The sequence below is a fragment of the Poeciliopsis prolifica genome, unplaced genomic scaffold (assembly GCF_027474105.1).
Source record: "Poeciliopsis prolifica strain line A6 unplaced genomic scaffold, Auburn_PproV2 SCAFFOLD001, whole genome shotgun sequence".
Taxonomy (NCBI): domain Eukaryota; kingdom Metazoa; phylum Chordata; class Actinopteri; order Cyprinodontiformes; family Poeciliidae; genus Poeciliopsis; species Poeciliopsis prolifica.
The window spans coordinates 11,132,832-11,158,736 of NW_026562376.1; the positions used below are offsets into that span (position 1 = coordinate 11,132,832).

The 25,905-nt window shown below is 39.3% G+C and overlaps 3 protein-coding genes across 12 annotated transcripts in view; 1 reads left to right on the plus strand and 2 right to left on the minus strand.

The window, feature by feature from the left end:
• The first annotated feature begins 338 nt into the window (after positions 1 to 338).
• prrt4a (proline rich transmembrane protein 4a) lies at positions 339 to 6,191 on the plus strand. 2 transcript variants are annotated; one of them, XM_055041490.1, is made up of 3 exons: positions 339 to 423; positions 615 to 1,494; positions 3,141 to 6,191. In XM_055041490.1, the coding sequence occupies exons 2-3, from the start codon at positions 705 to 707 to the stop codon at positions 5,237 to 5,239; spliced, it is 2,889 nt and encodes a 962-aa protein (XP_054897465.1). In that variant the 5' UTR covers positions 339 to 423; positions 615 to 704; the 3' UTR covers positions 5,240 to 6,191. The 2 variants fall into 2 exon arrangements, with proteins under 2 accessions (XP_054897465.1, XP_054897472.1); XM_055041497.1 differs by lacking the exon at positions 3,141 to 6,191 and having other exon boundaries at positions 615 to 1,926.
• A 1,418-nt stretch (positions 6,192 to 7,609) lies between these two features.
• Positions 7,610 to 15,969, minus strand: impdh1a (IMP (inosine 5'-monophosphate) dehydrogenase 1a). Of its 5 annotated transcripts, none has more exons than XM_055041792.1 (16): positions 14,376 to 15,969; positions 13,794 to 13,892; positions 12,951 to 12,999; positions 12,174 to 12,275; positions 11,557 to 11,631; positions 11,190 to 11,396; positions 10,970 to 11,057; positions 10,673 to 10,872; positions 9,844 to 9,934; positions 9,661 to 9,756; positions 9,407 to 9,550; positions 9,097 to 9,238; positions 8,762 to 8,905; positions 8,594 to 8,677; positions 8,345 to 8,361; positions 7,610 to 8,220 (listed from the first exon to the last, which is right to left on the minus strand). In XM_055041792.1, the coding sequence occupies exons 1-16, from the start codon at positions 14,612 to 14,614 to the stop codon at positions 8,117 to 8,119; spliced, it is 1,881 nt and encodes a 626-aa protein (XP_054897767.1). In that variant the 5' UTR covers positions 14,615 to 15,969; the 3' UTR covers positions 7,610 to 8,116. The 5 variants fall into 5 exon arrangements, with proteins under 5 accessions (XP_054897767.1, XP_054897775.1, XP_054897758.1 ...); XM_055041800.1 differs by adding an exon at positions 14,121 to 14,228 and having other exon boundaries at positions 8,594 to 8,905; positions 14,376 to 14,466; XM_055041783.1 differs by having other exon boundaries at positions 8,594 to 8,905.
• A 79-nt stretch (positions 15,970 to 16,048) lies between these two features.
• Positions 16,049 to 25,905, minus strand: part of LOC129367423 (receptor-interacting serine/threonine-protein kinase 3-like) — a 30,344-nt gene continuing 20,487 nt past the window's right edge. Inside the window, exons 2-13 of one of the 5 annotated variants that reach the window (XM_055041827.1) lie at positions 20,001 to 20,105; positions 19,543 to 19,730; positions 19,115 to 19,424; positions 18,882 to 19,030; positions 17,687 to 17,736; positions 17,346 to 17,501; positions 17,092 to 17,183; positions 16,954 to 17,020; positions 16,843 to 16,880; positions 16,573 to 16,621; positions 16,229 to 16,471; positions 16,049 to 16,150 (exon numbers count right to left, since the gene is read on the minus strand). In XM_055041827.1, the coding sequence (XP_054897802.1) occupies positions 16,140 to 16,150; positions 16,229 to 16,471; positions 16,573 to 16,621; positions 16,843 to 16,880; positions 16,954 to 17,020; positions 17,092 to 17,183; positions 17,346 to 17,501; positions 17,687 to 17,736; positions 18,882 to 19,030; positions 19,115 to 19,424; positions 19,543 to 19,694 (1,317 nt within the window). In that variant the 5' untranslated portion in view covers positions 19,695 to 19,730; positions 20,001 to 20,105 and the 3' untranslated portion in view covers positions 16,049 to 16,139. Of the gene's footprint in view, positions 16,151 to 16,228; positions 16,472 to 16,572; positions 16,622 to 16,842; positions 16,881 to 16,953; positions 17,021 to 17,091; positions 17,184 to 17,345; positions 17,502 to 17,686; positions 17,737 to 18,881; positions 19,031 to 19,114; positions 19,425 to 19,542; positions 19,731 to 19,931; positions 20,309 to 25,905 lie in introns of those variants that run through there. The other 4 variants (XM_055041836.1, XM_055041845.1, XM_055041855.1 and 1 more) reach the window with 4 other exon arrangements.

Consider the following 25,905-nt stretch of genomic DNA (forward strand, 5'->3'; position numbering starts at 1 on the left):
CAATGTTTTGAATACGCATATCTTTTAAATAGAGAATACCTCAGAGTTTTCTCTATTACTACTGATAGCCTGAAGAGCATGCAAAGGATCTTATCTCATGCTTGTGGCTTTCGTCTTTCACGATCACTCTTTTCTCAGAAGGATTTCAGTGCCTGAATCCAAAAAAGGAGACAATGTTCATCTAGATGTTGCTGCAAACAGTCTCGCTGTCAGATCTGTCCAGCGGCAGCATGTGGGAGGGTTGGAGCTGGCCGGAGGAGGTGGGGTCTGTCCCATGAGTCGATTGGCTGATGAAGAGAAGAGAGGCACAGCATAGTGAGTATGAAAAGAGACAGTGCGGTGCAGACCGAGACTGCAGACATGAAGCAGCACAGAGGGATTTATATGCTTGAAAAGGCTGCAGCAGAACGGATCACTTATGAGGTAAGAAAACTGAAATCTGAATGATTTTGAGAAAATAGGACCGCTACATACAGTTTGTTTAAAGATTTTTTTACTTTGTAATCTTGCAGTGTCCAAAACCCACATGATGCAGTTTAATCTATCTTATTGCAAATACCTTGGAGATATACAATGTGTGAAGAGGCATCATTTGTCTTTCACTTCTATTCCAGGTTTGTCACAAATTGAATCACTGACATCCTGATGTTTACAGTCCAAACATGTGAACAGACAACAATCAGTGAAGCTTGGAGACCCTCAGCATGGGATCACTGTGGAAAATTTATTTTCTTTTCCTTCTTTCATTTTCTCTCTTACTTCACGCTACTGCTTTCACTGAAGAAAATACCAAAGAAACACGAGAGACTGACTACTACCAAGCGACACGGTTTCTTACACAACCCACAGAAAAACTTCGGCAATCAAGTTTGGCACAAGACAGTTTTATGTTTGGACCTGAAAATGTTGACTTCCTGAATCGCCCTTTGAATTGGCCCTTCTCGTCATCTGAGGACTTAGACAGACAAGGTGTAATTGGAGAATATAGTGACATTCAAGGTATTGAGGCATCTCCTTCTTATCCCAATGATGAAAGACTCACATCAAAGCCTTCAGACATGCTGAAGAAGGACACCACTCTAGTGGAGGATGTACAGACATCTGAATCTTTGTTAGGAAAGGCTCTACAAAATCCAACAAAGGAAACATTACATTTTCTGTCAAATGAGAGAAGCCAAGTGTCTGCAGAGCATCCTCCGCAAATCAGAGAGAATGAGCAAACATTGACAACATTGCAGAATGAAATTTCTGATATTCATTTTCCTTTACCTTTTTCTGACTCTCTTCCATCACCCATTCCTGATTGGAACTCAACTTCATCACCATTCATTGGACCAGACAATAACCCAGACTACCAAACTCCATCAGCAGCAAAAAACAACGAGGGACGGACTGAAGGCATTCCAACATTCATACAGAAAAATCAAACTGGGACAAATTCTATTGCAGATACTATTTCAACCAGAGTAACAATAAGCACCGAGGGAGCCATAGGTAAGAATCAAGTCTTCAGTTCACAGGAAAGCAGTTTATGAGCTCACTCATAGCACATACTTCACTAGTACAGCAGTAAATTTGACCACATAGCATCTCACAACAGAATCTGTGTCACTGCAGCATTTTTGATGCAGATGTTTTGCACTAAATGTAGCCAAACAAGCCGAGCAAAATGATCCAAAATGCCAACATGCAGTGACTGGCTCCTGCCAGGAAGACACAGGAAGATGCAATTTTATATTTTGTAGATTTGTTCTAAAGAAGTATGTTTTACATCTTTTGTGACCACTGGGATTTACTCTCTCTACAACTCTAATCTGTTACTTTTGGTTACCTTTCTTTCTTAGTCTTTTCATTGCATTTGAATTCCCTAATATTTAACTCTTCGAAAACACATTGATTGCATTCACAAAGTGTGCCGCGCTGATCACTGCCTCGGATGGTGATCAGATGCCTCATACCATTATTTACTGTATGCACTCACAGTCACTTGTCAGGGGAGTTTGTGTTTACATGATTGGGGGAAGTGCACTTTGACAAAACTGGAATACATGGTTCTTCCTCCATCTGCATGTTTTACTCCACTAATGTTTACCAAATTACAAATCAGCCGAACCAAATCTAGCTTAGTTATTGTTAGTTGGACCACAATATTGATATTGAATGAGATTAACACCCACTGTTTGCAATAGTGATTGCTGACTCTGTATTAACACAATAACTTCATCTTTAACAAAGTTCTCTAAATAGGACACATTTAATTTTCTAACCAGCTTTACGTTCTAGCCTTTTATTTCATGACCACATAGAGATTCATATCTCTTGTACACAGAATCAATCATTTATAGTTGATTGAGAATACAACTAGGTTCTCATAGCATCTTGACCCTGTTTAATAGCTACATCCCAAAAACAAAAACAGTAATCAGGTCAATACTGGTTAATAAACAAATCACTGTCAGTTATGTTCACATGAACACCAACGCATACAACTTGTTCTTGCTCCCATTTCTCTCTGTGTGACCCACTTAGAGCTTCCCAGTTGCAAGCCTGCTCTGTTTTATTATGGATTGACTTCACACATACACTCACTGCTCACTTCTGGTCTCATTTTAAAAGCCAAAGCCTTTGGAATTAAGAGATGATTGCCTGAGTTGCCTGTTTTATAATTTGTATTGACATAATCATGTTGCTGTTATTCAAATAGGTGATCAAAAAGAATTTAAAATAATAGAACATGGTTTGACAGAAAACCAATGGAAAAAGGATGTTGTAGGCACAAACAGTTATTATTATTATTATTATTATTATTATTATTATTATTATTATTATTATTATTATTATTATTATTATTATTATTATCATTATTATTATTTGTTAAAACCCCAGTTTTTGTTCACATAAACAGTTAACATTTCTATTGCTTTTTTGGCATTTACTTCACTTAAATAATTAAAAATGTTAAAAATTTCTTTCAATCAACCAAACACATTTCAGAAATATTGCAAAAATTGCAATATTTTCAACATATTGCATTCTGTACTCCTGACTCGAATATTATTTAATGTCTAATCTCATGAGCTGCTCCAAAAACGTAGTAAGTGCACAATATTTTCCTGTGTCACAATCTCTTCTCTTTACAGATGACACCCTAAATGTCCCAAAGGCCACTGGCACACTTTTGCTCGAGGGTGACATGGATATACCCACCACACCCTGTAAAACATCAGATCAGTCCTGGACTCCCAGCTCTCCAGAGGATTTTACACCAAGTGAGCCCTCGCTTCCCTCTCTGGCTCTCAGTCCTGCCCTTCTGGTTCCTCTGTATTCAGACTGGAATTCTGCCTTTGCAACATGGGGCTTTGCATGGGAAGCACATATCTATGGTCTGGGATCTGTCTTTACTTTGATTTGCCTAATCTCTGTGGTTTGCCTGTTAGGCTTGCCTCTACGGTGCCCCCCTGGAATTGGACTTTTTATAATGCTACACTTCTTCATTCTGGCATTTGCAGGCATCCAAGGCTTCAGTTTGCTGTATGACGCTTATAATTCTCAATACCGTCTTCCTCCTCTGGTCACTCAATTACTCTCAGAATTACCAATGCCCTGTTTAATATCAGCCTTCTCCTTGGCCTTTTTCCTTCTGTCCTTGCACTCACGCAGCTATCTTTCACTACCAATTGCTATTTCTACCTCATTTTCAGCCTTGCCAAAGCCTTGTCTTTTGCTGTGTATGTGCCTGTTGCAGTTTATGATCTCACTTGGGTGTGTTGGACTCCTCCAATTATTTCACAGTGTCCCCACTGTGGTCATTTTATTCCCTCAGGGTTTGTTTGTCTTAATAGCTATCTTTCTTTCATTCTCCTACCTCATCTTTTACTGCTTGAAACAACTAAACACAAAACACATTTACAGGCTGAGTGAAAATGGAGAGACTGGCGGATCACCAGAAATGATACGCCCTGTAATTTGCCCTTTTTCCAAAGTAGAAGACTGGGACAGAGCAGCAGGAGCTGGAATAGGAAGTTCACTGTGCTTGTTGGGCTGTGGTGGTTTTCAGCTTTATGGGATCTTGCATGCTCTTGGTTTGGGTGGAATTGATGGTTTTGGGTTCGAACCCTGGCCTTGGTGGGGCTACCAGATTGGCTACAGGTTCTGTGAGATTGGAGTGTGTCTAGGATTATGCATTATTGGCACACATCCTCTGTTTTGTAACAACAACCCCTCTTTGAAAACCATTAATAGCAGCAGACCAGGATCCTGGTCCCGTCTATCCTGCAACTCCCCTTTGCGAGAACACAGGAGACCCTCACAGGAAGAAGTGAGTTCTCCAGTTCTCTCCACTCTTGAGTCCTGGTCCCAGGTTAAACAGGAAAGCTTGATGGTCTGCAATATTGATGCCAAGAAGCAGTCAGAAGCGCTTCCTCTTTGCTCAGTGGTTGACTGTCCTGAAAAAGAAGTAGACTGTGCAAACAAGCAGAGCGCAAACAAGAGTACTCTGCCTTTACACACACCTCAAAAACCACCCAGCAAACCTAAAAATGCAGACGAGCTCCAGCTATCATCACTTGATAGCATAGGTACAGATAGTGACTCCACTGGGGATCTCCGACCCCCATCTCCCATAGACTTGTCCCGCAGCATTGACCAGGCTCTCTTTAGTGAGTCCTTATTTTCTCACAGCATTTTTAGTCCACAAAGACTATTCCATACTTCCTCTAGTTTTTCATTGAGCTCTCCTGCCCAGGACTCATTAAACCAGGGGCCCAAAAGTGCTGTAGATACTCTACACCGGGCCTCATCTTGTGGAGACGTGGATCAAGAGAATGCTATATCCAGTTCCAGAGCTTCTCAACCACATGGGTCTTTGATGTCTCACAGGAAAGCACTTGCGCCAACGGATCAGATAGACTGGAAAGGGAGCATTACTGGTTCAACCCAAGGTTTGTGCAACTATCCAAAACAAACAGGAAAGTTGCGTTCAAATTCATGGACAAACAGGGGGCAATGTATTGCCCAAAGCAACTTTCCAAGGGCAATACCCTCTCTGTCTTATCACAGGAAATACAGAACCCTGAGCTTAGCATCCCAAGACAGTCAAGGGTCCGGCCGGTTACCAGTGACTAAGCATTTAAGTGAAAGCAAGCAGCTTGAATGGGATATGGCAGTACAAGCAGAGTTTGTTAATGTATGCAAACAAATTGATGCCCTGAGTATGTGCAGTGACACTATTGAATTGTAAAAAGATTTGAAAATTTATGCAAGTTAAGAATTCAAAGTTTAAAATAATAAAGAGACTATCACCTATAATGTAGGTAGAATGTATGTTATTAATTTAATGCGGCCTAAAAATTATCTGTAAATATTGTGTATCTTGCAAAAATGTTTTTTTTACACTCTTATTCTTGTACAATTTAGAAATCAGTCCACGGCATCAAACGTTTGCAAGCAGAATATCTGCTCGATGTTTTTTGCTCAGAACATTAGTTTGGAGTAAACTTACAAAGGTTTCTTACAATAAAGACTTCAAGCTCAAGTTTTTGTTTATCATGTGAAATTCCTGTTAAATGGACGAAAATGGTGATCTATCTGCAGTACAGATCAACTAAGCTTTTTGCACTTTGGGTGGGATATTCTGATAACAACTTGGATGAATTATTGCAAATACTTAATTATTTTTGTTGTCTAATCCTGATCAAAGAGACTGTGAAAGACACAAAAAAATGCATTCAGTGACCATTGTCCAGCAAATGGTGTGAAGTTAAAGATCTTTGCCCCACATCTTCATTTGACATTTATTGCTGTTTAATTTAGAGATTAAAATTCAAATTTAAAAAAAAGATACAGCAATTACCCAATAACTTCAAAAGGTTTCCACTGAGGGAATGTTTTCTATGTTCATTATGCTCAATATAAATAGCAAAAATAAACACAGATTTTTTATATATATATAAAGTGTGAAACTACAAATTTTAAGCAGTGCAAGTGCTGTAGATCTAACTTTACTACAAGAAATTTGAATGTTTTCATAATTAACTCGCCAAACCATTGGTGAGAAAATAAGACAATTTCTTATTGTTAGCAAATTATATGTATATATGTTTTTATTTCAGCAAGGGAAACATTTGCATAGCAAGAATGTGTTGTTTAAATGTCAACCCTGAAACAACAGTGGGAAATGAAATAAAGGATGGAAAAAAATGATTTTCTTTGGAATCTTTGACTCTCTTCACCAAATGGAGTTAAAATAAGCTTTAGCTACAACGACTGTTATAGCCATTCAGTAGAGTTGGCATTTTTGTTTTTCTGCCACAACACAAATATCAAGCCAAATGTAGCATTCATAATTCCTTTTACTGTCACAGAATTTGCTTCTCTTTAAAGTTTATTGGGTGGAAAATGAAGAAGAACCACGAACTCCCAAAACATCTTAAAGATTGTATGTTTATGACATTAAAACATGCTAAATGTTCCATACATTTCAATGTTAACAAATTTTCAATGTATACAAATCTGACTTCTTTATCTTCATACTATTTCATGTGAAAGACCCAGTGACAACATATTAGTCAGAACTTGCGATAACTAACCATGCTGACTTTAAATGATTACCAACAGAAAATATGATGCAAAACCTCAAGAAACAGAAATTAGACAGTCGTGTTGTTGAATAAATTTGCATTTATTAGATCCTTATTTATATGAGTTGGAAATTTGTTTTTGACTACGTGTTCCATTGAATTTAAGTTACACACATTCATCAATAAAATTAAACCTTGTGAATCTGATCTACAGCTTTGCCATTGAGAAAAGTAAAATTTTTAAGTATTTCAATAAATACCGGAATTCATTTCATTTCGAACTAATTGAGACACTGTCATTCTGCTAACTATTGTATCAACAATTTAACACATAATGTTCATAGTGTACATTTTATTATGCCTCTCATAAACTCAGTATTTCCAATACAGGAGGTCACAAAGCAGATTTACAATAAAGATTTTAGGAAGTATTAAGGTAAACATGGGAAGAGGCATTGCAGTGGTACTTTCTTTCTTTCTTTGTTTAACATTGTGTTCATAGCCTGTATTATTATATATTCAATTGTCTGCATACAGATCAGACATGTTTATCACAAATTCTTGACTATCTGTGAGAAGTAAGAATTAAATATTTTCTTTTTGTATGCCAAAGTACTTATAAAAACTTTACAAATGTGTCACAATGTTGACTTCAAAAAATCTATATATATTTTTGCTCTGACAGTGCTAGTTATCACTTCAATGTTTTTCTTATTTTATGTAGATGAGAACAATAATGATGTTGTTAAACATCATTATTGGAACAGCTGAATAAACTCAGCTGGATGCAAATTGCACGAATTTCAGACATTTTCCTGGAATTGTTTATGATAGCAATGATAATAATTACCAAATTGAAAAAAGTTATATATATATATATATATATATATATATATATATATATATATATCTATAAAAAATAAAAAAAAAGTTAAAAAAAAAAATTATATATATATATATATATATAATTTTTTATTTTTATTTTTATTTTTTTTAATTCTGTATTGTTTCAATGATAATTGAAGTCAGTAGGTATTTTCTTTTTTAATGGTGGATGTAAACAGACAAAATACCAAGCATTGTCATGATAACAATAAACACTTGAAGAAGATAGATTTTGGTCAACAATGTAAGGTAGATACAAATCAAGAAAATCAGGAATGACATGAAAAGGAAACTACTAATTATTGAATCTTGAAAACACTTTCTTATGAAGGGATAAATTTGAACAATGTGAAATAAAATGCTTTGGTATTTTTCTACAAATATATACACAGATTTCTATCAGATTCAATTCAAATGAAAAGATCCTCTTGTATTTCAAATTTAAAATGTGCCTGTTGATTAAAATATGTCTTCTTTACAACTTTTTCAACCCTCTACCGTTGCAAAAACAGAAAAAAAAGAAGAGTTCATCAAATGATCAATGTGTCCTGTAGTTTGACTTTTTGTTGTCCACAATCTTGCTGTTTATCCTGATTTAACGCAAAGAGAGACATTTGCAAATATACTCTATCATCTTATTGTCAACTCTCTATTCACATGAGTCCATTGCATCGGCTCATTGCAGCTGGGGTCGGGACATTTGGTCCCGATCGCATGCTTCCTCGCCCTCCTGCCTCACTGAAGCCACTTCTTGTAACTACAATTGAAAATAAACAAACAAACAAAAAAAAAAACATGATCATAAATTTTATTAGTAAAATAGCTACATTCAGCTCAGACGAGTCAAGCAATGATGAGGATGTTGGTATGCAAGTACTTACATGGCAAAAAAGAATATCTAATATGACACCAAGAAGGCAAAAAGAAGAAGAAAAAAGATTGTTGTGATGTTGCAACAGTTTAATTTCGTTCCAGCTCAGACAAAAGCAAATTAAGGAAGCAAAAAATGAATAGCTTGTAAAAGTCAATACTGAATCATAAGTCCCAAACAGATGAAGTGGCAATATAAACACACTCATGCAAATTCTAAAGCACAATAAAAGAGATATAAAGCCAAGGGAAATGCTTACGAGTGGAGCCCATGAACTCCCCCCTCCATCTGAGCAGACATGGTTCTCTTCTCAAACTTCAACTCTCCTGAATACATCATTGACCTGCAACCCAACACACACAGTGAAAACTTGCTAAAGATTTCACACCACCAAAAGCTCAAATAAATTAATTCATAAAGTGTTGACCTTAAAATCGACAAACTTCTGGCTCCAATGTCCTGGCAGCCATGTTGTATCCCAGCAATGAGGTAAGGAACAAACTTTTGGACAGAACCTTTATCTTGAACTGATCCTGAGACCCCTTGAGCTACTTTCACCTTATCTCCCTCACTTCAAGACATACAGACAAAATATTTTTTTGCACTATTTTACAATAACAGTCAATTACAACTTTATTAAGAAAAAAAAATTGTTATTCAAATATGGTTGTTTAAAGTAATTGTTAAGTGGTTTTGTCCTACAGGCTCCAGGGGGAGCCATCAGCCACCTACTATCCACAACAATGCTGTAAGCATTTATACCTAAAGTAACGCTTTTGACTGTTATTCTTCTCCATTGCATCCAAGGAGCCCATTCCTCTGTATTTCTTCAGACGCACACCATCTGAAAAGAAATATTCTCCAGGAGCCTCAGTGGTTGCAGCGAGCAAAGACCCCATCATCACTGATGAAAAAATACAATTTTGGAGTGAAGCATTTGCAACGTTTGGCAAGAACATTTTGCTCAACAATGTCCACAGTTAAACACTTATTTTGCAAGATGGGGACAGTTATTATATCCCCACAGAACCAAAGAAAGTGGTAAATATTTGGGACTCTTGCCCATTTCTACCTGTCGACGCTCCCAGAGCAAGAGCTTTCACCACATGCCCCACTGTCTGAATGCCTCCATCTGCGATTACTGGTACTCCGAAACGTCTGGCATATTCTGCAACTTTATAAACAGATGTTCCTTGAGGTCGTCCACATGCCATCACTGAGGAAGAAATGAACAACATAAGACTGAAACAAGTAGTTGACGTGTAAAAAATGATGTAGATCAAATAGCTGTTTAGGTCATTTTTGGGTCAGCTTCGTTTTTTTTACCCTCCTGGGTAATACAGATAGAACCACAGCCCATCCCAACCCTCAACGCATCTACGCCAGCATCTATGAGGTTTTTAGCCTGTGCAGCTGTCACCACTAGAGAGAGACAGAGGAACAGAGAACAGCTGAAAGATGAAGGAAACAAATGTGGTCAAAGTGATGTAATTCAGACAGCACAATCACCATTTCCTCCAATCACTTGTAGATCGGGATACTTCTGTTTAATGTAGTTTATCATGTTGATCTGATAAACTGAGTTTCCTTGAGACGAGTCCTGCAATCAGAAGATGGATCCATAGAGATAGAACATGCTATTTAATTTCACTAAATGCTTTTGTCTTTTTATAGTTTTAAAGACAATCTAGAAAACATGTAACATAAACAATAAAGCACTTTCATCCATCCTAACTTTATTAGAAATCAAGGGAATTTCATGTCCTGTTAAAGGTGAATTTAAAAAAAAGCTCAGCTGCAGCTTTGCTGCACCCAATGAACACAAAAAAGTACTTTTAATAAATGTATTTGTAACAAATACATGTATTTGTAACAAATACATTTATCAAAATGGAGCAAATTCGCATTTGCTTCTGGGAGAAAATACAAATAATATTCATGGCGACCACAGGAATAAATAGTAAAATGAGAGAACAATCTCCAGAGATGGGGACCTACATTTGGTGACCTTGTTCTAAACTGTGATACTTTTTGGTCATTCAAACTGAAGAGGCTTCATTGGTTTACAAAGGTGAAATATTCTGCTCAAAGTCCTATGATGCACTTGGTTACTGTGTGAAGGTTTAAGGAAAATTATAGAAAAAATTACAAAGTTGAAATAACTAATTAGTTATTTCTGAATTAGTTATTGACAAATTTGTCACAAAAAATGTTAATGATACTATTAAGATTTAGGAAGTAGTTATTGCTACATTTCATACTCTACTATTTTTGAGTTTACCTTAACAAATATAAAGTAAACCATCAAAATCTGAAACATGTAATACTCAAGACTCACCAGAACCACCACATCCACTCCAGCCTGCATGAGGAGGTCCAGTCGGTATTTGTCGTCCTCCCTGGTACCAATGGCAGCCCCACACAGCAGCTGTTTGCGTGAGTCCTTGGAAGCCAGAGGATAATCTCTGTTTTTCTTCAGGTCAGTTCTTGCTATGATGGAAACAAGCTCGTCGCTGTCATTCACAATGGGGAGCTTTCCTGAAAGAATCAAATTTTAAAATCAGTAAAACCAGGAGATGGCTTTCATAATCCGACTCATTTTCCTCTCAGCAGCAGAACCTTTTGAAATCGTTACCTTTCTTGCTTCGCTGCAGTATGTCGTTAGCTTCTTTTAGCGTGACTCCAGCTGGCGCAACAACTAGGTCTTCCCTTTTTGTCATGGCCTGTATTAGAAAATATTGCAACTGTATAGACTGATTGATGTTAATACACTTTTTCAAATGACAGAATAATGGGTGTAGCATGATATGTTCATAAGACAAATTTGTTCCCAGTTCAAACAACTCGAGACCCACCTCTTCCAGAAGTTTCTCATAATCCTTCTCGGACAAAAAGTCAATATCCCTGGAGGTCACAATGCCAACCAGCTTACTGCCCATCTTGCCTGTTTCTGTCACTGGGATCCCAGAGAAACCATGGCGTGTCTTAGCTTCAAACACGTCACCCACTGTGTGATGTGGGCTCATTACCACTGGGTCTGTGATGAAACCTTGCTCAAATTTCTGGCAAAAAAACCCCAAAAAAACAACAAACATCTGTGTTTATTCACAGTGTAGCATTATTGCTGTCCATGCTGTGAACAAATAAGGTCATAGTTCCACTGACATGTTTTATTTTTAAGATGAAAGTTTTTGTCTATATTGACTTATTTTGTCAGTTTACCTTGACTCTTCGCACCTCATTGGCCTGGAATTCAGCAGTGCAGTTGTGATGGATTATTCCAATCCCTCCCATCAGCTAACATCACCCAGAGGGAAACAATGGAAACAAGGAAAAATAAGTACCCCATTAGATGAAAATGGAAAATTTATTTAGGTCAGCATACAGGTCAAGAGCATATTTTAATCAGAGCTGCTGTGACCAGATCTTGAAAGTCATCCTGGATGGATCGAACATGCACAGTGATGGCTTACAGCGGATGCAAACTTGAAATTTGTTTATCTCGTAAAACATTAGTTTTATATAAGAAAATAGATGTTTAAACAGAAGTGTATGTTTGCCAAAAAAGTGCATCAACACTAAGGTTTTGGCCAGGTCTTTCTTTAATTTGTATCACTGCATCAGTGTTTTTTCTTCATGAGTGCCACAGACACTCATGAGGAAATGCCTCTGACTGTGGCACTTCCTCATGAACCATAAAAGTAATCCAAACAAATGCTTGAAATTTATCTCTATGTGTGGCATGTTTTCATATAATGGAAGTTCTGCTTTAAATTTCTTTTTAGCTGATGTTAAATGAATTGAGATGCACAGTGCATGTGTTCAGAGTCTGTACTCACTGCCATGGTGATAGCCATGGACGACTCTGTGACTGTATCCATGGGTGATGAAATGAGTGGAGTCTTCAGAGTTATCTTTCTTGTCAGTGCAGACGTCAGGTCCTTTAAAATAAAATAAAAATGGTGAACCATAATTTCACTCTGTGATAGTTTTCAAAACTACAATGTAATACACGTAAGAGACTGTTTGGACACAGTGAACTGTTATTTACTGGGTTTAGCTCTTAAGTGCTAAAAGACGCAGGTGTGTATGTGTGTTTTGAACACCTGCTAACAGGCAACCACCCATGTGAGCAGGCATAAAATTAATTTAATGTCCCAGCAGACCTTGAAAACAGAGAAAGGGAAATAAATAACCCTATGCTCATATGTTTTTTTATAACCTAATTTAAATTTAAAATGATTCTTGACCTCTCTGATGTGTTATTTGGTTCTAACTGCTTTACTTATTAAGGCACATTAACAAACTGCATAGGCCAACTGTATTCATAAGAGGACATAATTAAAAAGAGATGGATTCTATTGTTTTGTAATTATGTAGGGGACTCAATATATATTTGTAGCACACTTTTCAGATTTTTTTGTAAAATATATTTATGAAAATTATGTAATACTTTGTGTGAGTCTGTCATATAAAATAACCTCAAATAAATTGGTGCTTATGATTGTAATGTGAGCCAGTATAGGAGCTTCATGGGTATCAATACTTTTGCAAAAGTTGGGGCACAAACAGTAAGAGTATTGCCTATAAAAACCCATATATTTAAAATTACTCACCACCTCATCAGACGTGAAATCTATGAAACCAGGGAGGATAAGGAAATCACTGAAAATGGAAAGAAAGTAGATAATAGTAATAATAATAATAACACTAATAACAATATATTTAGAAGAAGTAATTACTGCGTCAAATGGCTGCAAATTGTTAAATTATTAAAATTTGATAAAAGTTAGCTTAGATTTAAATTTCCCTTCTTTTACCATTAAGCACCCATTGTAGTTACAAAATGCAACATAAGCTACCTTCACATTACTCCAGGTTATAAATTTGTGTAAAATAATTGAACGAGTAACTGCTTGCACCACTTACTACACATGAAAAGCAACTCATGCAACTATATTGTAATAAAATTGGCAATGAAGTGAAGCACTATTTTAATATCTCTCCTTCCGATTCCCTATTTTTCTGTCTCACACACACACACACACACACACACACACACACACACACACACACACACACACACACACCCACACACACACCCACACACACACACACACCCACACACACACACACCCACACACGCACACACACACACACACACACACACACACCTCCACAAGGAAGCTACCCTGATAGCTATTTCCACACTAAATTCATACCAACACCATGACACACACACACAAGCATACTGCTTTTAAACTCAGAATCCTTTAAAGTACTATTACTCATTTTAATCCTCCATTTAAAGCCTAAGCAGATGTGTCATCACTGTAACTTTTAGCTACCATGAAACTCATTGCATAAGTCTGTGCTCGCTGCAGGTGGAAGTGCTGCAGAAAGCATTTTTGCAGTGGTCTCAGTAGGTTAGCAGTGTGTGTGCTTCAGTAAAGTCTTACTTGTATGTCAGCCCATCTCCAATAGCAAACAGCTGTTGTGCTGTGAGTCCATCTTCTGGAACATAACCTGTTCCTCCACTGATCAAGTAGTCCGCCATGCTGAAACATGAACACATCAACTGAACTTGCCACCTCTGACATCTTAACAAGCAACAGCCAGAGCAATGCTTAAATCAAACATTTCTTTGAAAAAGAATGATTCAGATTCATAAGTAATTTGACAGATTACGATCGGTCTGACAGCAATAACAATTAAAACCTTTACTAAATCTTTATCTAAAAATGATGTTTATTTCTGTCTTGACCTCTGCATAACTCTTGTTGTACCTAGATCAGGAGTGCAGACCGGAACGTATCCCCATCAATGGAAACTCCTTCTATATACTCATGACGGCAGCACACAAGGTAAGAGGATTTGGTTGGCTGCCAAGGTTGCTGATAAATAGATTGGAATGGGAAGTGGTTGTTGCCAACAGAAAGTGAGAATATTTGAATTACTTTTCCCTTTTCATGGTACTATGCTTCAGTTAACAGTTTCCTACTGTTAACTGAAAGTAATGATGCCTCAATGTGGACACTGACCTTTCTGGCTCATATCCAGCCTGGATTCGTGTGGCGCTGTACCTCTGGGCTGCAGTCTCATGTCCATGTCCATATGACGGCGGGTAGGCATGAGTCAAAAAGGAGTGTTGAGACTGCTCCCCATCTCTGTTTGAGACGCGAGGCCGTGCTGGTTCCATGTCTCCTACAATTCTTCTGTAATCAATCTGGTAATTGTCCCTGTCACTTTCTCCAAAGCGGTCATATCCATGACCTTCCATCTCCAGGAAATCCAGCTCTGTGACCTCCACACGCACGCTCCTCTTCAGTTTTTTTGCATACAATTGGAATCACACTTTGCACTCCAGGTAAACATTGGCAGACCTCAAGAGACACTCCATGTGTTGTTCAGTTGATTGCATGCTCACACCAGGAAGCTTGTACTTGTTGCCAGTTAGTTTGCCCTCTGAGCAGCAGCTTAACCAAATTATAAAATTGTCAGTTTTGCACAGATATACCTGCAGCTTAAGTATGCAGCACCAGTAAAATACACCTTGAAAAATGTTGTCAGTTATCAGGAGTGTTCATATTCCAGTTGGAAAACACTTCATCCTGTAAGAAACCAAACCCTCTAGCAGGAAGAAGAGTCTTTTTCCTTATCAAGGGATGGTAGGTTCAGAATCGTCAGCACACTCCCAGGTTGAGAAGTTGAGTTGGTCCCAGCCGTGTTTGTTTTCCCTCAAGCCTGGGAGCTTCTCTCCACTCCGTCACCCTGGTGGCTGCTGAGCTTAACTCTGTTTCTGACTGTAGCAGACGTCACTCTCCCACAAAGAGGATTGGGAGCATTAAAGCAGGATGGGGTGGAGTGAGATAGGTGTGTAGGGTGGAGTAAGGAGGCAGCACTGATGAAGAAGGATGGGCCGAGATTACGCTGTAACACTTTCCCCTTGAAGGACCAGAATTCTGAAAATGTGTGAATGTCAAGTCCTACTTAGGTCTCACCTCCAAAATGAAGTAAAGAGAAAACTGGTGTCTGCATGTGTGCACACATTAAAAAACTAAAATGCCAATAAAACTGAACATAGCAATTATTTGAGTCTTAAAGATCTACCCAATATTTAAAAAAACACAAAAACAATCTGCAAACAACTGAACAATCGTTGCCATAGAAAAATTTGATATAGAAGATTCATTTTGCCCTAATTCCTCTTTTCTTTTATTTTTTAGCATGATTTTAGTCATTTGCATTCCAGTAAATTAAAATGCAACAAGTGTTTTTTTTTTCCTACCATCAGCTACAGTTGATTGACTAATTGTTTGTGACAGTTATAGTTAGGGATTGAACCAGAAAAGCTTCTTACAAACCTTCCATCTCCACGGCTCCACAGCTCTTTTTCCCACTGAGGTGGAAAAATAAAAAGTGGAATTTGACCCATTTTTCATTATCTTAATCCAGATGCTAACATTTGCAGCACGTAACAAAAATATTTATAGTCCTTGAGCTTCGTCATATTTTGTCAATCTTTACTGAGTTTTTAATTATTAATATTAGTTGTAATAGTAATAGTTTTGGGATGTATTTCACCTCACAAATACCTAACTATGAAGTGAAATTTATTTTAAAATTTAAAAAGAATGTGTGTCTTTTCATATATATTCAGTCTTTTTCGATGTGTCTCCACCAGTTTTGTAATTCAAGATAAGAAGGATGGATACATGTTGAAATTTGTATTTATACATTGAAAATGAAACAAAGAAAAATGATGAAAACCACACACACTTTAGATCATCTGATGCAAGAATGCCTCAAGTGTCACCTGAGGAGAGAAAAGGAGAAAATAAAAACCCGAACAGCACAAATAAAACCTTGCATGACTAATAAGAGGAAATCATACCATGACTTTTCAGAATATTTGGTTCATGCTTTTTCAGTGCATCATAGAAAGCAACTTTCACCAGGTCTGCTGCACGTAATGACTTGTAGAGCTCCCTCATTTTTGCCTCGTTCGTTTCTTTCGCCTCAATTTCGGAGTAGGTTTCTTTTTGGATCATCTCCCTTTTCTTAAGATCCTCAGCAATTGCCATGACATGTGTGTTGTTCTGTATCACAGCTTCCCTGATGTCATCAACAATCGCCACTGTGTGTAGTGTTTTGTTGCACACAGGAAAAAAAAAACATGATCACCACCTATTTATTTTTTTGTTTTTTGACACAGAAACTCACAAAAATGCTACAGACCTTTTTCTTCTTCTGTTAAATCTTCAGTTTCAACTACATTAGATGGCTGCTGAGAACAGAGAAAACATGAATGTTGAGAGACTTACAAATCAATATGAGGACCAAATATGGACAATTATTTCACTGTAGCTGAAATAAAATATGCTAATTAAACATACGAATGAAGTCTCTTGATTTAGAACAAAACAGCTTAAATTTGATATTCTTTTTTGTTTTAATATTTTCCCTTCATTTCAAGCTCACATTTAATACATCTAGACTCGAGAATACCTGAACTTTATCTGAGGGACGATCAACAACATCATTTCCTAAAAGAGACAGAAAGAAATGTATAAAATTAGTGGGTTGTTATACAGCCATGTGAAGCATTGATCAATCTACCTGGAGTGGGTGAAGGAACCAACTCTGCAGCATTTGCCTGAGAAAACTGGCTGCTACTTCCTGACTGCTGGAAAAGGGAAGTAAAGATTATGTAGCAGCTACAAAAGAACACATACTCGTTTTTTATTCTGGAATTACATTTTGTCTTAGTTTCAGTAAAACGTCATGAATGGCTGCATCAATTCCATCCTTGTGAAGTGAGAAAATCGGTTCAGATTTTTGGACGATTTCTAAAAGAAAAACAAGTTTGTGTTTTCAGATGATATGGGCTATCAAAAGAATCATGCAAATTATCAAACATTTATGTAACTAATAGATTAACATTAAGATTTTAGTCCTGTATGACAAAGAGTCAATGCACATTCTTCTTTCCATGACAAAACTGCTCATACCATTAAAGTCAGGCCTGTCAGATGGTTTTTGTTTCCAGCAATGTTCCATGAGTTCAATCACTGCTGTCTTCTTTTCTTTCTCCTCTACCAGGCAAAGACTGACATCAGGTCTGTCTCCACGATCAATGCTGTATTTCACAAGACTTACTGGCTTCCCTAAGTATTCAAAACAACAAAACTGCATTAACAAGGGTAAATGTGAATGTGTATAGACATGTATGTGGAAATGGGTGTAAACTATGTTTACAATTTGAAATTTGATGTAAAGCAAATAAGTTATTGTAATTTTAACTAAGAAGGTTTTTAATTATGGGAAAAGATTAAAAGATAATCACTGATACCTGGATAGGGTTCTTCCCCACTCAGGATAGACCAAAGAAGGATGCCGTAGCTGAGTGAAAAAGGGCAGATGTTCTAGATTACACTTAGATTTTATCTAAACATATCTGGAGAACCAAGAATAGAATATATGTTGTTTTGTTGTTTAACTTGTTTTAATGTTAAACATGTTTTTTTCTACTTGAGCTATTGACATAAAATTTGTGCCGTACAGCAGCTGTCAGAGTTCACACAACTTTTTAAATTGCTAGGGTTTTATAATATACACAAAAAAATCTAACTTTCTTAGCTTTGATAGGACATAAACCCCGAACCATTCACCAACAGAAATATTATATTAGCAAACAACAACAAAATATGATCACAGGTTAGGAAGGTCATATGGGACAGCTGCGCTTTAATTGACACTGATGTGACCTCAGTGGGAACTCAAGAACACTAAAATGGAATCCAAAGGAGTTTTAGCAAAATCTTAGTTTATAGGTTAGCAACAGTTACACAATCAAATTATAATAGTTTTTATGCCTGTCTGCTGCAAATAATTTTTTTTTTTACATGCAACAAAGAGTATATGTTACATTAAATGTAATTTTAATGGTAGGGGTACATTTATGAGTTCACCTGAATGTTGGTATCGACCAAAGTAATTTAAACATGTAAAACACCAAAATAAATTTTCATAACTTATGTTGTTTTGAATAAAATGGAGCAGCAGCAAAAATACACTGAACACATTAAAATGCAAGTGGCAGAAAGCCAAGAATATAGCAGCTGATATCTGTCATCATGAAGCTGTTAGAATGGCCTAATCAATTAGCTAATTTAAGCAAAACTGAAAACCTAACAATAGAAGAGAAGAGCAAAATAGACGAGTGTCCCAGATTTGAAGTTTCTGTGGAACACCTAGTCAGTGAATGTTTTTACTTTTCTCATACACATGCCTTGAATCCATGACAAAAACAAGATTTTTCTACAAAATAGCAAGTAAATATTAGGAAGTGTCTTCTATACCTATTACTGGTATTCCCTTTACTAAACACAATCTATGGGTTAATTTGTTTTGATTTCTTTTTGTGAATCAACCGGATTTCTACAATTTAATTTAACCTCATTAGATAGATTTCTACTGAGAAAAAAATTATTCTGTCTCGTATTTCTTTTCCTATTTATATGATTAAAGTATAATGCTTTTCTTACCTGTAAACATCAAAAGAGCGAATTATTTTATAGTTTTTAGCAAAAGCTTCAGGTGGTATGTATGCTATTGTGCCTCTAGTCCCCTCTTCTGATTGTTCAGAACTGGGGAAAACACTTGTAGTTTTCCTGGAGAGACCAAAGTCGGCCAGCTGAGAAATGCAAAGGGAGAAAAACAACTAAGCTTAATTTCATATTTATTGTGAACAAAGAACTTTGAAAGCTTTGTATTTTACCTTGGCATTAAAGTCGTTATCCAGCAGAATGTTGCTTGGTTTTAGGTCATGGTGAACAAAGTCCTTTGAATGGATGTATTGCATCCCTTTAGCCACTTGATAGGCCAATCTCACGGCCAGTGGCAGTGGTGGAGGGCTACTCAAGTCCTTCTGCAGGGTTTCAATACTTCCCTTTTCCATAAACTCCATGACTATTCCCTCTCGAAATTGTGGAAACTTATTTCCATTGTAAATCCCATAGACTGTCAGAACAAACTCAGAGGACAATTTTGTCAGACATTCAGCCTCCTTGTACAGTTCATCAATGGTTCTGAAAGGAGAAAGCTAAATCATCTAACAGTATATGTAAAATGTAAATGTTTCAGTTATATACAAAAATTTACAAAATACAATACATATAAAATAGAATTACAATCAAATGGATTTACCCTCTATTCCAAAGTCGCTTGATGGCAACAAACCCTCTGACTTTGTGCCTGACCTTATAGACAGTACCAAACCCTCCACAGCCAATCTCTTTCCATTCTGTCCTCTCATCTAGGTCCTTATCATGACATATTTTACTGCTAGGCAGTGCCATCTCCTGTTGCACAAGGGTAGCTTGAAATGTCAGAGTCTATAAAACATAGTGAAGAGATGTTTAAAAATGTATAAAACATTTTTTAAAAACAACTTTTGAAGGAATTGTTTGTTTTAGTGTCTCTATCTAAAGTGAAAGCACTGCATATATGCTGAGTGTTGAAAAATGAAAGGAATCATTTTCCTAAAAGCATTTTGTTCATTTGAAACAAAATAAGCTGAATGGATTTCTACTTACTGTTTTTCTGCTGCACTATATCCACATATGAGTCAACTGTGTGGAAATCTTAAAGAAAACAGACCGTACCCATTCTTGTTTCCTGTTTCATTTTTCATTTGTCGTTGAACCTTGAGCTGCGGGGTGGGAACTGCACTCAGAAAATGTAACTCCGCCTCCCTATGAGTCACTCTTCTGTTGAAAATGTGAGAAGATAATTCAACACTTGACATTAAAATTAGACAGAATCAAGCTTTAAAACTTGTTTACTTATTTTAATTTGCGTGAGTAATTGAACATGGACTATGAACTCCTTTGTTTGTACAATCATTGAGGGCAGAAACACAGAGACGGCGACTGTAATTCTACCCAAACAGTGAGAGGAAGTTTATTAATTTCCTGAGTCGTTGGGATGTTGAAAGGTTGCACTTTTTGTTTGTTTGTTTGTTTTATCAAGGATGCATGTGTGACATTTTATTGCACTAAGCTTACTTAATACTTTGACCAATGAGAATGATGAAAGTCTGTTCACAGCAGAGCACATGAATGATAAAAAACATGCATTAATTTTTCTTTTTTTCATGGGAGGAAGTTTGTTCGCTGCATTGAAGAAAATAAACTTTACCACATCTTAAGTCTAATGTGCAAGATCAGTATCCCCAATTCAAGCACAGGTGTACAGCTAATAATAGGAGAAAATGAAAATTCAGATCAGATACATTCTGATACAAGATGGATAATATATATATATATATATATATATATATATATATATATATATATATATATATATATATATATATATATATATATATATATATATTTTAAAAAAAATTCCCTTCTCACCCACCGCGGGTGGTTCTTATCCTCTGAGCTCGGGTCCTCTACCAGAGGCCTGGGAGCTTGAGGGTTCTGCGCAGTATCTTGGCTGTGCCAAGGACTGCACATTTCTGGACTGAGATGTCTGATGTTGTTCCTGGGATCTGTTGTAGCCACTGCTCCAGTTTGGGGGTTACTGCCCCGAGGGCCCCGATGACCACAGGCACCACTGTGGTCTTCACCTTCCAGGCCCTCTCCAGTTCTTCCCTGAGGCCCTGGTATTTCTCCAGTTTCTCGTGCTCCTTTTTCCTGATGTTGCAATCACTTGGTATTGCTACATCTACCACAACGGCTTTCCTCTGATGTTTATCCACTACGACAATGTCTGGTTGGTTCGCCATTACCATTTTGTCTGTCTGGATCTGGAAGTCCCACAGGATCTTAGCTCTGGCGTTCTCCACCACCTTTGGGGGTGTTTCCCACTTTGATCTCGGGGTTTCCAGTCCATATTCTGCACAGATGTTTCTGTACGCTATGCCTGCCACTTGGTTATGTCGTTCCATGTATGCTTTCCCTGCCAGTATCTTGCACCCTGCTGTGATGTGCTGGACTGTCTCAGGGGCCTCCTTGCACAACCTACACCTTGGGTCTTGTCTGGTGTGGTAGATCTGGGCCTCTATTGCTCTGGTGTTTAGGGCCTGTTCCTGGGCGGCCAGGATGAGGGCCTCTGTGCTGTCCTTGAGTCCAGCTTTTTCCAGCCATTGGTAGGATTTACTGATATCAGCCACTTGGGTTATTTGCTGGTGGTACATCCCATGTAGGGGCTTGTCCTCCCATGATGGTATCTCTGGCACTTCAACCTCCGTTCCCTGTTGTCTGAGACATTCACTGAGCACATTGTCTGTTGAGGCTTTGTCCCTGATGTATTTATGGATCTTAGTTGTTTCGTCCTGGACAGTGGTTCTCACACTCACTAGTCCTCTGCCTCCTTCCTTGCGGCTCGTGTACAGTCTCAGGGTGCTGGATTTGGGATGGAACCCTCCATGCATGGTTAGTAGCTTTCTAGTCTTAATATCTGTGGCTTTTATCTCCTCCTTTGGCCAGCTGATTATTCCAGCAGGGTATCTGATTACTGGCAGGGCATAGCTGTTTATCGCACGGATTTTGTTCTTGCCATTGAGCTGGCTTCTCAGGACTTGCCTTATTCGTTGGAGGTATTTAGCTGTGGCTCCTTTCCTTGTGGCCTCATCGAGGTTGCCATTTGCTTGTGGTATACCTAGGTACTTGTAACTGTCCTCTATGTCTGCTATTGTTCCTTGTGGGAGTGAGACTCCTTCTGTGCGGATCACCTTCCCCATCTTTGTGATCAGCCGACCACACTTCTCCAGTCCGAATGACATCCCAATGTCCGTGCTGTAGATCCTGGTGGTGTGGATCAGTGAGTCGATGTCTCGCTCACTCTTGGCGTACAGCTTGATGTCATCCATGTAGAGAAGGTGACTGATGTTGGCCCCATTTTTGAGTCGGTATCCGTAGCCAGTCTTGTTGATAATTTGGCTGAGGGGGTTCAGGCCTATGCAGAACAGTAGCGGGGACAGAGCATCTCCTTGGTATATGCCACATTTGATGGACACTTGTGCAAGTGGTTTGCAGTTGGCTTCAAGGGTGGTTTTCCACAGCCTCATCGAGTTTGCAATGAAGGCTCTCAGAATTCTGTTGATGTTATACATCTCTAGGCATTCAATGATCCAAGTATGCGGCATTGAGTCATAGGCTTTCTTGTAATCGATCCAAGCCATGCACAGGTTGGTGTGTCGGGTTTTGCAGTCTCGGGCAACTGTGCGGTCTACGAGGAGTTGGTGTTTGGCTCCTCTGCTATTTACACCGATACCTTTCTGTGCCATGCTCATGTGTTTATCCATGTGTTTGCTTATCTAGAGAGATCAGCCACTGTGCATTGCTGTTGTGGGACGCCTCCCTTTCCCATATGCCTTTCCAGTATTGTTCAGTCTCCAGCCTTGGTGGGTCTGCTCTGTTGTTATTACCCTGTCATTGAGAGTACACCTTAGCTGGTTGAGTGGAGAAGAGCCGGTTAATCCTTTTGGATTCATTCTCCCTTGTGTATCTCTTTAGGCGGCTGGCCAAGGCTTGAAGCCTCTGTTTGGCAGTTTCAAGTGCTTCAGGTATGGGCATCTGCCTGTACTTTCTGGGTACTGGTCTTTTCATTGTACCCTTGTGGAGCTCTGACAGTTGGCTCACTTCCCTCCTTGTTACCTTGATTTTAGCCTCTAACCGTCTTTTCCATGGTGGGTATTGGGTCTCATGGTTGCCCTTATAGCCAAGTATCTCAAGGATCACTGATGCTGAGTTGTAGATCAGCTCAGCATCAGTGCTGAGCTGATGCTGATGGTAGGGATCGTTCTCAATGCTGCATTCACATTCTCAATGAGACTTTCTGATGGTACTTCACTCAGCCGTTGTAATTGGCGCCGAGGAGGCCTGGTTGTCATTCGGGTCATGATTCTCTCCCTCAGGTCAGCAGCAGTCTCGTTCAGCTCTGTTTCGCTCATTGGGGCCGTGTATCCCCTCACCTCACTGGGTGGGGACTTGTAGTTAAGTCCCCACAGTCCTGACATCCGGGTTCCTCCCTTTTGCCGTAGCATTTGTGTTGTATCTCGTCAATCTCAAGTTGTGATAGCAGTTGCCGTTTGCGGATGTTGGAACACTGAGCTACTAGTTGTTTAGCGCTTAGTGTTGACTGGGGATGTCGAAGTAACCATTCCTTCCCCAGTCTTTGCATGTAACCCCTCTGACTAGGTTACTTGAGTAGTAGCATTCCAACAGATCCACATTTTCATCTCTCGTCCATTTCCGTCTTGTTCCAGTAGCCCATTTGTCATCAAGGTGCTCTGGTTCCCCAACACCTGACGCAGACCTTGTTTGGCCGGGCGAACAACATCAGACATCTCAGTCCAGAAATGTGCAGTCCTTGGCACAGCCAAGATACTGCGCAGAACCCTCACTGGGTGGGGACTTCTCCCAGGCCTCTGGTAGAGGACCCGAGCTCAGAGGATAAGAACCACCCGCGGTAGGTGAGAAGGGAATTTATATATATATATATATATATATATATATATATATATATATATATATATATATATATATATAAACTGACAATGACCACAGGAACTGTTTGATTAATTATATAGCTCACCATCCAGGATGCCATTATATTAAGTAAAAAGACAATTACAGTTATGTAATTGAGGGGTCCATCTGACCTCAACGAATGTCCAGGCAAAAGTTAGCTTTTGCCCCTTTGGTAGGGTCAGCACTGTATGAAAATATAGTCACACAACAAGACTGGCCTTTGTTTTAATCCACCAATACTGTAAAATCACATTATCTTGAGCTGTGTGTAAGCTATTTCACATCCATTCAATTCAATTGAATTCACTTCATTTAATTTCTATTGCACCAATTCACAACACATCTAGAAAATAAGAAATAAAAAGTAAATCCAACCATACTGATAAAAAATTACATGCATTCCAATTTTTTTCTAATTATTAAACAAGACAATCAAGTTCAGTTTATTGTTCAAACTGCTTATGAATCTTTGTATATAAAGAAATCCAGTAAATCGCGCCAATTCATTGATTTGCAGGGGTCATTTTTCCTGGATGGGCATGTCGTCACAGTGGACTGTCACTTGCATGACGAGGGTTTCAGAAGACTGGGCATACGCACACAAAAACTGTAATAAAATAAAATAAAATAAATGTTATTGTGTAAAATTATGTGTGTTCAGAGTCTCTTCTAATAAGTGTGCTCTGTAAGTTTTGATGTATCTGGTGTATACATCAGATACATCCAATTGTCATGAAGTGGTGAAGGTGAGGTGGTGAGGCAGACGCTGGAGACCCAGGTAGGTGAATGGTGAGTAATTTAATGAAAATAAGTCCACAAAAACACAGAGTCCGCGGCCAGGCAGCACGGCTGAGCGGAAGCCAGGGCTCAACGCCGGTAGCAACTGGTCATACAGGCGGCTAAACACACAACGGCAGACAGCGGCAAAAGTACGACAAACAACGACAAGGACCCGACGAGGAACAAAGGACACAGGAGGGACTAAATACACTGAGGGTAATCAGGAGAACAAGACACACCTGGGAACAATCAAGGGGAAGACAGGACAACGAGGAGACTCAGGACACAGAAACTCAGAATTAAACACAGAACCTGACAGTACCCCCCCCTTAAAGGGCAGCTACCAGATGCCCAAAACCAAAATCCAAAACTCAAAAACCAGGGTGGGCGGAGGGGCGACGGAAGGAGGGCCAGAGTCCAGAAAACAAAAAACTACCCACAAAAGGTGGGCGGAAACACAAGGAGGGGCCAAGAGTCCAAAACTAAACAGAAAGAGGGCAGAGGCGTCCAGGGGGGTCCGGAGGGCGTCCTCGGCAGACCCCACAGGGGAGGTCCGGAGGGCGTCCTCGGCGCCCGCGGCAGACCCCACGGGCGAGGTCCGGAGGGCGTCCATGGTGCCGAGGAACACTAGGGGGCACTGGAGGAACACTAGGGGGCACTGGAGGAACACTAGGGGACACTGGAGGAACACTAGGGGACACTGGAGGAACACTAGGGGACACTGGAGGAACACTAGGGGACACTGGAGGAACACTAGGGGACACTGGAGGAACACTAGGGGACACTGGAGGAGCACTAGGGGACACTGGAGGAGCACTAGGGGACACTGGAGGAGCACTAGGGGACACTGGAGGAGCACTAGGGATCTCGGAAGGAGCACTAGGGATCTCGGAAGGAGCACTAGGGATCTCGGAAGGAGCACTAGGGATAGAGGCTGCCGGAGCAGCGGCACGAGGAGCAGAGTCCACGGAGGCCGGAGCGGAATCCGGCGGAGCAGGAGCCGGAGCCGGAGCGGAATCCGGCGGAGCAGGAGCCGAAGCCGGAGCGGAATCCGGCGGAGCAGGAGGCGGAGCCGGAGCGGAATCCGGCGGAGCAGGAGCCGGAGCCGGAGCGGAATCCGGCGAAGCAGGAGCCGGAGCGGAATCCGGCGGAGCAGGAGCCGGAGCCGGAGCGGAATCCGGCGGAGCAGGAGCCGGAGCCGGAGCGGAGTCCGGCGGAGCAGGAGCCGGAGCCGGAGCGGAGTCCG